We start from the raw sequence: 14,339 nt of genomic DNA, 5'->3' as shown, positions 1-14,339 counted from the left end.
CTTCCGCTTCATACTACCAACAGACAACTTTTCTAAGCTCAACCACATCCAGAACCTGCTCTGGGCTGTCCTCTTATTGACCTTCAGATTAATTATGCCCCAATTACAATTTCTTGGGTCTAACTAGGAAATGGAGGAGACAGGCTCTTACAGAGGAGAACAGACCCTACTAACCAACACGCATCTTTCATAAGTGGTGTCATAAGGTTTAAACAAAATGTTGTTGATGTCATGTGGATTATTCCACCGAGAAGTTTTACAGATCCAGTATTGCATCCAGAGGCATTTTTTGGGTGGTCTAGAAACAATCCTGAAACACTGACCAGATCATTAGTATTATTGCCAATGAGCTGTTAACAGTGGAAACTATATTCCACCAATAATTTTCAGTCTTTACAATACTGTTTGTAACCAGATTAGGGTCATAGGCAACAAACATTATTAATGGAAGGAATTTGTTTACTCCACGCAGAATATTATCACCACAGAGGAAATGTCAATCCTTCTTGGGTTTGTCAGATGGTGGATAAAAATGCATCAGACAATGAACTGCTCAATTAGAATGCAAAATTTAATAAGGCTGATTGGTTAAGTGGAAACATTTATTGGCAATCTAGGCAACAAAAATCAGAGTCAACAAGGGAACAGTCTTCCACCAGAATCTAAATTTGCAGGTGCCAAGAGGATCAAAAGGAGTATTAAAATTCGGGCTGCTATCAAAATTCTATATAGGTGCTCATGACAACAAACAAGTCCTATAAACAGGCCTGGACCTACATAGTTATGTGCATGTAGTGAATGAGATGCAGCATGGCTCAGAGCTGATATACTAGTACAGTATAGGACAGATTAGCAGGTGTATACTCCTGATCTCTCCAATAGGAATAAAAAAAGGCCATGATGACAGACCATTCGTAATGGGTCACAAATTTAGCCCAAATAACTTCCACACATGTATGTGCTAAGTCTATCCCCAGAAAACTAACCCATGCCATCTATTACATTATCATTCAGATTTTGTGTGAAAATGGTCTGGATCTCAGGCCAACTACAAGGGGGACATATCAATTTTGGAAGATTCAGTTTAAATCCAATTTTGAGATAAGAGCTGGTCTGTTGGGATGCAAACTTTCCCAAATGCCTTCGTGAAACAATACACAAGATGTTTTTCTAATAAACCACAAGGGTCATGGAAAACAAACTGCTGCCAGCTGAAGTCGAGTTCAACAGCAGGTCAACCAAAAGAGAGGAGAGAACGGACGCAAAATTCATTCACCCTGACTTTTGAGCATACAGGCAGTGATTCATGCTTTACCCTCACCAGTTGGAAACGAAGTGGGAAGAGCCAAATTTCATCTAACTACCTCATTGTCATGAGCGGCTCTGCACAGGTCCGCACACCATTTCAGTGCAGGCATCCTCCGCACAGTCCAGGGATTGGGTATCACTGTTCAGAAGCCATGTATTCCAAGGCAACCTCTAGCTCCCACCCCCCACCCCTACCTACTGTTGCATTACCAATACGCCACCAGTCCCACTGTCTCAGCTTCCACCGTAGTACAGGTGGGAAACCTCCTAACATATCTGTGCAACAGTGAAAGCTCAGACTGAAGCCTTGAGATCCCCAGCGACTGGCATGTAGGCTCGGATTGGTGCCATCAAATTTCAGACTGCTGCCATTCAGACATGGCAATTGTAAACATGCATCTCAGTGCTCGACAGGCCATGCAGATTTGTACAGCAGTCCACCAAGCTGTGCTGTAGGAAATTACAAAGACTGATGAGGTGCCACCCCAGGTGCGTTATCAGTGAGGAGCACAAGCCTGCATCCTCTCTCAGGATGGCAGTAGTTGTGCTCCGACCACTGCTACTTACTGTTGCCTCTCAGCCAGCAAGCCACGAAAGCTACCGTCTATACTGAGGTGGTGTAGTCCAAAGCCTGACCCTCAGTGAGGGTGTTCTCCATGGCCATCCTCCCTCGGTCTTCACCAGTGAAAGTCAACAACGTTCTACCAGTCATGCTGCAGCCACTGGGGCAGCAACGAACAGGAGCACTAAGCCAGATAGTGCACCCACAATACACGCACTTAGGGAAGGCACAAGGTAATTAGTTCCGTTTTTGTTCTTGTATTGGTACATTGCTAGATAAAGTTGTTTTATTAAGCTTTTACTGTTGGCCTTAAGCAATGCTGACCAAGACTTTCTGATGGGGTATCTAACATGGATATAGAAAGGAATGGTGGGTCAGGTGGGGGTGTGAAGAAGTTCCTTTTAACTGAAGCCAAGCCTCACTATGTGGTCCTTCCTCCTGGTGGCCTCTTTACCCCTGAAGCTGTGCTCTCACAAGGGAAATGGTGAAGGACATAGCACACCACCACAAACATAGAGACTCTCTCGGATGCATACTGCTGAGATTCCTCCAAGTATTCTAGATGGTGAAATCCCATGCTTTAGGAGCCTAATGTCTTTCATTGAATGTTCTCTCATCTCCTGTGGTCGGATGGCAGAATAGACTAGCGCCAGGCAGCCATCATAGAGGCCCAAAGCTGGTAGGAACTGCTGACTGAGTGTGCTTCCAAGATAACGAGTCATTCACCAAGACAGCAGCTCATCTTCTTGGTCTTTGCTCTGCAGGGGAGGAGAAAAACCCCTCTTCTTGTGTAGAACATTAGTGTGATCTCCCAGATGCTTCTATGGATGATGAATTGCAACACATTATTAATGTCGCCAGTTCCTACCTGGAAGAAACCAGTTACACAGAAGGGATCTTCACAGCCACCGGGAGGGCCATTCCTCAGGCTGGTTTGATGCGTCAGGTCTTAATGAGGAAGGGGTGATAAACTCCTTCATTATCTTTAGTGAAGGAAAGCATCCTGAATTGACCAGAAATTGAACTAGTCCAGACTCCCCAAAACCTGTGTCTACAATCTATAACACATAAGTCACAAGTGTGACGGAATACTCTCCAGTTTCCTGCATGACTACAGTTTCAACAACACTCAAAAAGCTTGACACCCTCGAGGAGAAAGAAGCCCACTTGATTGGCAACCCATCCACCGCTTCAAACACTCACTCCTTCCACCACCAAAGCATACTAAAAGCAGAGGAATACCACCTATCATTGTAGATTTTACAAGACGCCTTCAACAGCACCTTCCAAACCCACACCGCTACTGCCTAAAAGGGCAGCAGATACATGGGAGCACCAACATCTGCAAGCACGTCATTGTAGTGTAGTTCATTGGAACTACACTGATAATTCTTCACTGTCACTAGGGACAAATTGCTGGAACTCCCTTCTTAACAGCACTGTGGGTGTTCATGGAGCATATGAAATGCAACGGTGCAAGGCAGCTCACTACTACCTTCTCAAGTGCAATTAAGGATGGGCAATAAGCGATGCCTATACCCTATGAATGAATTTTTAAAAATGACCTCTTCCATTAAGCTCTTCTAAGGAAAGCCCTCCTTTTCTTCTCTCTTCAGAGTCTCCTCTGCATGTCCTGCTCATGCTGCAGACTGAGTGGCATTGCAACCACTGTCCTGGGGCCTTCACTACTTTCTGTCTTTCTGCGGCCAGCAGGAATCTCCAAACTCCTCAAGCACTGCCTCAACCAACTTTGCCTGTGCGTAAGAAACTCGAAAGCACGTTAGCTGCAACTTAAAAGCCCCTGGAACAGGGCCTTTATCTTGCTGGCTGTTTTGGAATAAGGTAGGTGTTCCCTGCACACCTGTTGAGCAATTTTGGTACTCCAACATTGCGTGAGGCCATTGGTACAGTGACATCATGATTATACATATTTAGGGATTCATTCAAACTCAGGAATCACAACCATGTCCACCAGACCAAGAGATTCATGCAGCAGCCAGCAGCAACACCAGTGTTACAGATCAGCAGGAAGGGCTGCTTAGCACTGCTAGGAGCACACTACTTTTTTCAAAGTGGTAAGATTGTTTAATAAAGTTCTTCCAATTCACGTTCTAGGCTTTATGCAGCAATGATTCACAAAATACAAGTGGAGCATTCACTACAAATGGTCCAATAAGCATTCTCTCTCAGCAGCCAAGCTGTTAATCAGAAACCTTTTCGATACTGGTGTAGAATCAAACCACCAATTGAGGGAGGGGCTGCCTATTAGGTAGATACTTTTTCAAAGCTACATCTAGTATGCAATCACCTTTGTTCCTTCTCTAGTGATTTTCTTAAACTGTCAGAGATAATGTAGAAACAGGAAGCTCCCACGGAAAAAGGCTTATCCCTGCTCCATGCAGCCCCGTGTATACTTCTTGTACAGAAGGAAGAGAGCTGATAATTGTTGAATGTCATAGGCAAATAGGCAGCCAGAATTCTGAGCCACCTTACTTTGACCTGGCAAGCAACTAAGGGCACGAGCGCGGTAGTATCAATCTGAAATGTCTTGGTAAAAATCATTATGCTGACCCGAGAGGGGAACTAAGTGAATTCCAGTACCTTTAAGATAAAAGAAAAAGTCCCAAGAAGCTTCAAGGACCACTTATCAAACACACTGCAAGGAGAGGTTAGGACAGGTGACCATAAGCTTTTTGGTCAGAGTGGCAGGTTCTAACTCTCAAAAGAGAAGAGTGAGGGAGTGTGGGTTGGCAGTTGGTGGACAAGAGAGGAAGAAAGAGAGAGAGAAAAAAAATGGAAAGCTTTCCAGAGCTTAGAGCCTTGGCAACTGGTGGTAGAGCATTAAAAAAATCAGAACTGCACAACAGCCAGAGTTGGAGGAGCACAAAGATTTCAAAGTGTGATAGATTTGGAAGAAGTTATGGTTGAAAACAAGAATTAAGAAATTTTAAATTAAGGTATTGTTTATAAGCCAATGGAGATCAGCAAATATAAAGGTACTGTGTTAAATCTCGCATAAACAATCAATTAACTTGTTACCATTTTAAATCAGAGTTAAGACAGAAAATAAACAAGTTTAAGCAACTCCTAGAAAGAAGCAACCATAATTAAACTCAAAACAGAGTCAAATAAATTAAATATCTGTAAAAATGTCCTAACCCACTGCTTCCCAAACTTTTTATTCATTGAACCTCATTTTAATGTTTGAAAATAGGTGAGACCCAAGAGTTAGAGGGATTGGAGTGGGATTGGGGAAGAGTTGCTGAGCAGGGCGGGCACAATTGCACTTGACACTCAAGTGAAGTTATCACAGACTCCCTACAGTGCAGAAGGAGGCCTTTCCGCCCATAAAGACTGCACCGACAACGATGCCACCTAGGCCTTATCCTCATATCTCCACTAATCCCTCTAACCTACGCATCCCAGGACACTAAGAGGCAATTTAGCATGGCCAATACACCTAACCTGCATGTTATGATTCTTACGTGCACTAACATGACTCTTCCTTGATGTACAGTTTTCCCCACTCAATTTGTGGTTCTGCCTCTGTTATTATTGTGACTCTACAGTGCATCAATGCTCATACCCTCCCAGTTTGAAAATGTATCCCCGCCGAATTACTTGTGTTCTGCCTTTTGGCCAGCTTCCTATCTTAGCTGCTTTCTTTTAATGTGCTTTAATTATATCTACAAGGCACTATCAAACACCTTTGTGAAAATTCACATGGACAACATCTATGCATTTTCTTTATTTTCTCAGCATGTCACTATATGCAGATATTTCATTACTTTGTCATCTTGCTTTCCATGGACAATGACCATGGAGATCCACATGAGAAAGTTTATCTCAGTTTGAATCTGTCACACGTTATCTGTTAAACGTTAGGTGACAATTTATATAAAAAAAAGTGACTTACAAACTTAACAACAAAACAAGGCAGCCATCATTTCCTGCTTTTTTTTCTCTGATTTCCTAAAGGGCAAATCAGCTGGAAGTCAGAAGAGATGTTCATTAGAACAGAAATTGGCCCTAAATTGATTATGACCTGATTGACACTCAGCACAGGACATAATGTAAAGTGGCAGAAACTCGAATAAGTTGGGGTTTACTGAGGATGAAGTTTAGAAAACCTGTGAGTCCAGAGGTAACAACAACACTGACTCAGATTTGATGGCAGCAAAGCAGATGCAGGCAATGGAAGTTCTGTGAAGGTACAATTCAGCAAGTATTATGATGGACAGCGCAAGGAGTTTGAAATTTAGCTTTCCATCATACAGGATTCAGAAGGTTGATACAATTATGTTCAATCAGTGGAAGCTGTTGTTTCAGTAAAGTTTCTGATGAGGGAGGGCCAAGATCAGCGACTTTCACAATGTTGCTCTCAATGTGCAGCTAAGAAAATTCTGGCTACCTTGTGACAGACAATCTAGAAAAACAGAGGGGACATGTAAAGGAAATAAGGATTGGGGGTATCATTACAGCACCTAAGAAAGTTGACCTGACGCCAAATGGACACACAAAGGTTGATCTTTGGAACTTATTGGTAAAGAATGATTAGGCAGAAAGAGAAGCTGTTGCTGGCAATCTGTTGGCTCTGTTAAAACAAATAAGAGAAGCAACAAGGAAATTAGAAGGAAAAAAAAGCAATGATCAGTTTTATCAAACAACGCACAGAGATCAGACAGGACAGGAAGTCAGAAGAGGATAGAATAACTTTGGTGAAGGAAAACAGAGTCCATAAGCTAACTTTCTATCAGGATCAAGATATCAATACCCTTGTCATCAATATGTTGGAGGATGTCAAGAGCCTTACTTCACAGAGAAATGAGTGCATAGAGGTTGATAGAGCCAAGAAGTGAATCATGATCCATGTACAGAAGAACATATGAACAAGGAGCAAGAGTAGGCCATTCAGACCCTCAAGCCCATTCCGCAATTCAATAAAATCATTGCTAATCTGCTAGTAACCAAAATCTGTACTCCACCTACTGCTGATAATCTATCATCCCTTTGCTTATCAAGTGTCTATCTGCCTCTGCCTTAAAAATATTCAAAGGCTCTGCTTCCAGAATGTTCCCAGGAACAGAGTTCTGGAGACTCAGCAGCCCTTTCAGTGAAAACATTTCCCCTCACCTCCATTTCAAATCGGTAACCCCTTATTTTTAAACAGTGATCCTAGTTCTAGATTCTTCCACAGGAAGAAACATCCTCACATATCCACCCTGTCAAAACCCCTCTTACTCTTCCAAACTGCAGCAGGTACAAGCCTAGCCATTCTAATCCTTCATCATAAAGCAACCCAACCTTGCCAATTATTAGACTAGTAAACCTTCTCCACACTGCTTTCAACACATTTACATCTTTCCTTAAAATAAGTTGACCAATTATGTATAAAGTACCTCAAATATGGTCTTATTGGTACACTGTTAGCTGAAACATAACCTCCCTTCTGTTGTAGTCACTTCCCCTCACAATAAGTTGTAACATGCTATTAGCTTTCCTATCTATTTGTTGTACATGCATACCAGCCTTTTGTGATTCATGCATTCACACATCCAGATCCTGGGGCAGTCATTTCATTTTTTTCTCACATTATGCACCATTTGCCAGATCATTGTCCACTCAACTTATCTATACCTGTTTGTAACCTCCTTATATCTGCTTCATAACTTTGTAACTTCATAACATATCTACCTTTGTGCCATCAGCAAATTTGGCAATCATCCCTTCATCTAAGTCATTTAGATAAGCTCTAAACATTTGAGGTCCCAGCACTGATCCCACCACTCTTTACAGTTTACCAATTTGAAAAAGACTCATTTAAGCCTATTTTCTGCTTCCTGTTGGCCAGCCAATCTTCAATCCATGCCTATGTGTAACATGAGCTTTTATTTTCCACAGTAACCTTTGATGTGGCACCTTATCAAATGCCTTCTGGAAATCTAAGTACAATATGTCCACCAGTCCCACTTTATCCACAGTACATGCTACTTCTAGAATAGAATCGCTACAGTGCAGAAGCAGGCCATTCGGCCCATCAGGCCTGCACTGACAACAATCCCATCCAGGCCCTATCCCCGTAACCCCATGCATCTACCCTGCTGACATTAAGCCCAGCATTTTATCATCCCTCCCAGCACAGGAGTTGAAGAAGGTGAGGGGTGGACCATAGAAAAGTCCATTGACCTCGGGCAGAATTTTATGGTTTCAGGATGAGTGAGGCCGTAAAATCCTGCCCCGAGGGTCAATTTAGCATGGGCAATCAGCCTAACCCATACGTCTTTGGACTGTGAAAGGAAACTGGAGGACCCAGAGAAAACCTATGCAAACAAGGGGAAATGTGCAAAATCCACACAGTCACCTGAAGCTGGAATCGAACTCAGGTCCCTGGCGCTAAGAGGCAGCAGAGCTAAACACTGTGCCGCCCACTTCTTCAAAGAACTCCAACAGATTAGTTAAACATGATTTCTCTTTCACAAAACCATGCTGATTCTACCTGATTACCTTGAACGTATCCAAGAACTTATCCAATGACGATTGCCAGTGGCTCTGACATTCATCATTATGAAGTGCTTTGAAACACTAGTCATGGGATATTCAATTCCAGCCTCCAATCTACTGGATCCACTACAGTTTGCCTATTGCCGCAACAGGTCCACAGCAGACGCCATCTCCTTGGCCTGCACTCAACCCTGGCACACCTGGATAACAAGAACACCTAAGGACTGTGGCAGTCACTGACGACAGCTCAGTCCTCACCATTATTCCCACAAAACTCATCTCCAAACTCCATGGCCTGGGTCTCAGCACCTCCCTCTGCGAGTGGATCCTGAACTTTCTAACTCACGGATCACAATCAGTAAGGATAGGTAACAAAACCTCTTCCACAATCATCCTCAACACCGGTGCCCCACAAGACTGTGTCCTCAGCCCCCTACTATACTCCTTATACACCTATGACTGTGGGGCCAAATTCCCCTCCAACTCGATTTTCTGGTTTGCTGATGACACCACCGTAGTGGGTTGGATCTCAAACAATGACGAGTTAGAGTACAGGAATGAGATAGAGAATCTGGTGAACTGGTGCGGCAACAATAATCTCTCCCTCAATGTCAACAAAATGAAGGAGATTGTCATCAACTTCAGGGAGCATAAAGGAGAACATGCTCCTGTTTACATCAATAGGGACGAAGTAGAAAGGTTGAGAGCTTCAAGTTTTTAGGTGTCCAGATCACCAACAACCTGTCCTGGTCCCCTCATGCCGACACCATAATTAAGAAAGCCCACCAACACCTCTACTTTCTCAGAAGACTAAGGAAATTTGGCATGTCAGCTCTGACTCTCACCAACTTTTACAGATGCACCATAGAAAGCATTCTTTCTGGTTATATCACAGCTTGTTTTGGATCCTGTTCTGCCCAAGACTACAAGGAACTACAAAAGGTCATGAATGTAGCCCAATTCATTTCGCAAACCAGCCACCCATCCATTGACTCTGTCAACACTTCCTGCTGCCTCGACAAAGCAGCCAGCATAATTAAGGACATTCTCTCTTCCACCTTCTTCCATCAGGAAAAAGATACAAAAGTCTGAGGTCACGTACCAACCGACTCAAAAACAGCTTCTTCCCTGCTGCTATCAGACTTTTGAATACACTTACCTTGCATTTAGCTGATCTTTCTCTATACCCTAGCTACGGCTGTAACACTACATTCAGCGTGCTCGTTTCCTTCTCTACGAACGGAATGCTTTGTCTGTATAGCGCACAGAAACAATACTTTTCAATGTATGTTAATATATGTGACAATGATAAATAAAATCAAATGCCCTGCTATAACTTCTTTATTAATAACTTCTAACGTTTTCCCTATGATAGACATTAAACTAACTGGCCTGTAGTTTCCTGCTTTCTGTCTCCCTCTCTTTTTGAATAATGGAGTTACAATTGATATCTTCCAATCCAATGGGATCTTCTCCAAATCTCGGGAGTTTTAGAAAATTAAAACCAATGCATCAATTATCTGACCAGGCACTTATTTTAAGACTCTACTAAGGATGAAGTCCATCAGGACCCAGACTCTTGTCAGCTCTTAGCTCCAACAATTTACTCAGTACTCCTCTGGTGACTGTAATTTTGATGTGGAGATGCTGGTGTTTGACTGGGATAAACACAGTAAGAAATCTCACAACACCAGGTTAAAGTCCAACAGGTTTATTTGGTAGTAAATGCCATAAGCTTTCGGTGCTTGCTCCTTCGTCACAAACGATCAAAATTCCCACTCACCTGACAAAGTGGCAAACCTCAAAAGCTAGTGACGTTTACTGCCAAATAAACCTGTTGGACTTTAACCTGGTGTTGTGAGACTTCTGACTGTAATTTTCCCAGTTTCTCCATACTTTCCATTTCCTATTTTATAGCTGCTTCTGGAATGTTACTTGTATCTTCTACAGTGAAGACAGATGAAAAATACCTGTTCAATTCATCTGCCATCTCCTTGTTTTCCATTATCAATTCTCAAGACTCACTTTCCATAGGACCAACGCTCATTATGTTAACTCTTCTTAAGTATTTACTAAAAACTCATTTTTTTTATATCTCTAGCTAGCTTTATCTCATACTCTAATTGCTCCTTCCATATTACTCTTTTAGTCATCCTTTGCTGTTCCATATATTCTGCCCGATCTTCTGATCTGCCACCTGTCCTGGCGAATTATGTGCATTTTCTTTAAGTTTGATACTATCTTTAATTCTTCTAGTTAACCACAGATGGTGGGTCCTTCCTTTGGACTTTTTCTTACTCATTGTAATGTATCTATTCTGCACATTCTGAAAAAGCCCCTTAAATGTTTGCCACTACTGACCCATCCCATAACCTAATTTGCTAATTCACCAGCTCAGCTTTCACATCCTCACAACTACCAATATTTAAATTTAAAAACATTGCCTGAATTATCCAGCCATTCATGACAGTGGGATTCTGTAGTTCTACCAGTGATGCATCTACACTGCAGGTTTCCCTGCAATGTGGGATGGCTTCAATGGGAATTCCCATTGACAGCGGTGGGACCAGAGGATTCTCTGCCTCTTGCCGCAGAGGAAAATACTTGCCCATAGTCTCAGACCCAGTCTTCTCCCCCTCAAACTGAATATAAAATGTCATAGTTGCTCCGACCCAGGGGTGCCTTCACCATGAGATCATTAATTACTACTCTCTCGTTGCACAAACCAGTCTAGTATAGCCTGCCCTCTGGCTGACTCCAGAACATGCTGTTCTAAGGTACTATCCTGAAACATTCAATGATCCAGGATAAGCATAGGGGATAGCAAAGAGGCAATAGGGAGGAGAGGATAATCTCAAAAATGCAAATAAGTGCAAGGTCACCAAGAAGAGATAGCCAATATACAGATCAAAATCTTGGAATACATGCATAAGTGGGAGTTCTTGGAATGATGAGGTGGAAATCAGTACTCCCTAAATACCACTGGCCAACAACCGCCAATAGTGTGCTTTGTTTTTCTGGTCTGGTAAAAGGTTAATTTGTGCAATACAGTGGAAGGCCATTAACCAAGCAGCCATGATAGAAATAGTATTATCCCATTCTAAAGTGCATTCCTATTAGCAGAAAGCGGCAACAGTTATAATAATGATGAGAATTAGCTGTTGTATGATACTGTCTCCATTTACTGTCACCAACTATGCCGTTAAGTATTTTGTGCCACTGTCACAATATTCCATCAAATATAGTTTCGACATGGTATTTTCATTTTTTGTCATATGCAAGAATTGATGGTGAATTATCAAGACTGATCCAATTCTCCCGGACTATCACTCAGAAACATATATCATAATTCTTGCAGCATTACTTACAAGTGTGTAGACACTCAGTCACTGTGGTTGGCTTGATAAGGTAGCCTTTGCAGATGTGACAAGTGATGATGTCATTAAATTCTCTCACTAGGTATTTCCTCTGTGTGGCCATTGTTGGACAAGGTAACAGTAAAAGAACAGGAAAATCAGGCCAGAGTTGACAGGTGGCTCTATGTTTAAAGGATTTGCTGTGCTGCACGGCACAGCTGCACTTCTCCAGGCATCTGTCTGAGAGATTTGTTGGAACAAATTTGAAGCAAATCAACTTCTCCAGGAGCACATTGTCCTTTAGTCAAGAATCAAGGTTATGCTTTTCTCTTCTTCTGTATGGTACAAAGTGTCCCAAACCTACAGCATTACAAAATAAATATGTTAACTGTACATTAAATCATAGCTGATAAACAATGAAGTGATTGGCTATTAAACTACCAATTTACTCAATCAGAATGTTTCTTTGGAGTTTAAGTTGTTCCTGAAGTAACTATGACATTATAAAGTGTAAATTACTACATAATGAATTCCAAGTTACTGATCTAATACCAACAATTTACTGTAAAATGTGCATGGGGTGGGTGGGTTACCAAACGTGTCTCTGTTTTGGCACAGAGCAAATCAAAATCCCAGTTTTAACTCATAAGCATACATCTTTCAGGGTAATTACGTTTAGCTATTGCCGCCAACAGAAATAGCATCCAAAGTGAAAGAATGCTCCAAAATAATGTAACTAGTGTTCTTGAGTTAAAAGTTTGTCTTATAGTAAATGGTGCTTATTTTGGAATTATGAATCAAATTCAAACAAGATTTAAAAATACGAATAAAGTATCTTCCATAAATGCCCTAGCAAAACTATGAAAAATAAATTGAAAATAAGAGTTAAAATATCAGGAGTTATTATCTCATTAGTGAATTTGCAGCCAGGCTTAACTCACAGTAAAACTAGAGCATCATACTATGAAGCCATAAATCCAAAATCATTTTGGTGACCAGGGCAAGTCTGCAAAGTAACAGCACAGACTTTTGCAAATGCAGTTTATTTACATCTTTCAGTTTTAGAAATTCAGCAACAAATAAAAAAGTTAATACATCATGTAAATTGTTGCAAATTTGACCATTCTGTGATTCAATAATTTAGCACATGACATGTCTCCTTTTAAACTTAAGTTACTTTAAAAGGAACCTTTCTCGTTTAAAGTGTGACATGCATATTTCTGAAAAACAGGGGGAGTCGACCATTTCGCTGATGAACTTCATTTTTTTGTTACAATATTCTGGGTGGGATGATTTCAGAAAAAAACAAGAATTTCACCAATGACTCTGCGTTTTGAAACTTTAAATTCCTGCGTACAGACTGGCGGGAGGGAGTCCCAACCACATCATAAATCATCATCACAAAACAAAAATGCCGTTTTACCCTGCGCCTGCCTGCTCCGCAACTTCCAGGCGAATAGAGAGAGAGAAGGCGCAGCATGAAAAGAGCCCGCTCGGTACATGAAATGCTACTTGTGCATCGTCACGCAGCGAAAGGGTGGAAAGGATACAGCCCTAGTATTTTATGTGTTTTTTTTAAACAAGAAAGTAGGCCGTATCGTAATGCTGGCCGCCCAATCGCGGGGATCCTCAGTGTTGAGAGAGAGAGAGAAAAAGAGAGGCGCTCTTGCCCTTCCTTGCCGGGCAGAGAAGAAATTTGATGGGTACACTTGTGTTGGAGCTGAACACGTGGAGCCCTGTCACTTGGACTCGGTGTGTGCTGTAGTTATAATGTGCGCAGGTGTGTGTGTGTGTGTGTGTGGCTCTAGTATGGAGCGCACTGCACTTACTCAAGAAGCTGTTCTCATTTCACTATACACAGTACAGGCAATGCTGCCCCCCCCCCCCCCCCAACTAAATATATATATATATAAATAAATCAGCTGACACGCTACGCACTGAATTCTATCCCTGGGCTAACTAAGAGTACAGTTTATCCACAAACGTAAACTCATCTCACCACTTGTATCTGGCAATGGAGATGGACCGATTTGCTTCCCTCCCTCCCTGGGAAATTTTTAAGAGAAAAACCAACTACGCAGCAGCATGATGTAGCGTGAAGCGAGAGAGAGAGAGAGGCGTATGGAGGTGGTGGCTGGGGAGAGAAGAGGAGGGGGGGAGGAAAGCGAAAGTCCGCTTTCTGCTGTAGTGCTGAGCGGTACCGAGTGTGTGAGAGTGAGTGAGTGTGTATGTGTGTGAGTGTGTGCTGTCTCTCTCTCTCTGTCTGTCTCTCATCAGGAAGCCACCAGCGTCACTATTTGCGTCAGCCAGAGATAGATAGAGAGCGAGGGAGAGGGGGAAATTCAGCAAACACCGGCTCACTGCTCCCATCCCGGGGGAGGCACAGTGCGTGGCACTGGGGATGGGGGCAAAGCCGCGTCCAAAACCCCAGCACCCATTTCCCCACACCCCACCACACACACACACTAAGTTTCTAACACAGTTTCTCAGTATGTGTGGTGCTGGGGATGAATGGAAGAATACCTCCAAACACTCTCCTCTCCTTACCCACTTCCCCTCACCATCACCCACCATTCCCTACCCGTCACTCCCTCTACCCCTCATCCGCGCCA

At 42.5% G+C, this 14,339-nt stretch overlaps 1 protein-coding gene across 2 annotated transcripts in view; it reads right to left on the bottom strand.

The window, feature by feature from the left end:
* Window positions 1-13,964, bottom strand: part of pcgf5b (polycomb group ring finger 5b) — a 170,911-nt gene extending 156,947 nt beyond the window's left edge. Inside the window, exons 1-2 of one of the 2 annotated variants that reach the window (XM_080205518.1) lie at window positions 13,727-13,964; window positions 11,740-12,087 (exon numbers count right to left, since the gene is read on the bottom strand). In XM_080205518.1, coding sequence (XP_080061644.1) covers window positions 11,740-11,851 — 112 coding nt within the window. In that variant the 5' untranslated portion in view covers window positions 11,852-12,087; window positions 13,727-13,964. Of the gene's footprint in view, window positions 1-11,739; window positions 12,088-13,150; window positions 13,467-13,726 lie in introns of those variants that run through there. The other variant, XM_080205517.1, reaches the window with a different exon arrangement.
* Window positions 13,965-14,339: the final 375 nt, after the last annotated feature.

Source organism: Carcharhinus amblyrhynchos, chromosome 17 (assembly GCF_965287045.1).
Source record: "Carcharhinus amblyrhynchos chromosome 17, sCarAmb.v2.hapA, whole genome shotgun sequence".
In the NCBI taxonomy this organism is placed as follows: Eukaryota; Metazoa; Chordata; class Chondrichthyes; order Carcharhiniformes; family Carcharhinidae; genus Carcharhinus; species Carcharhinus amblyrhynchos.
This window is presented reverse-complemented; position numbering and strand designations above follow the sequence as displayed.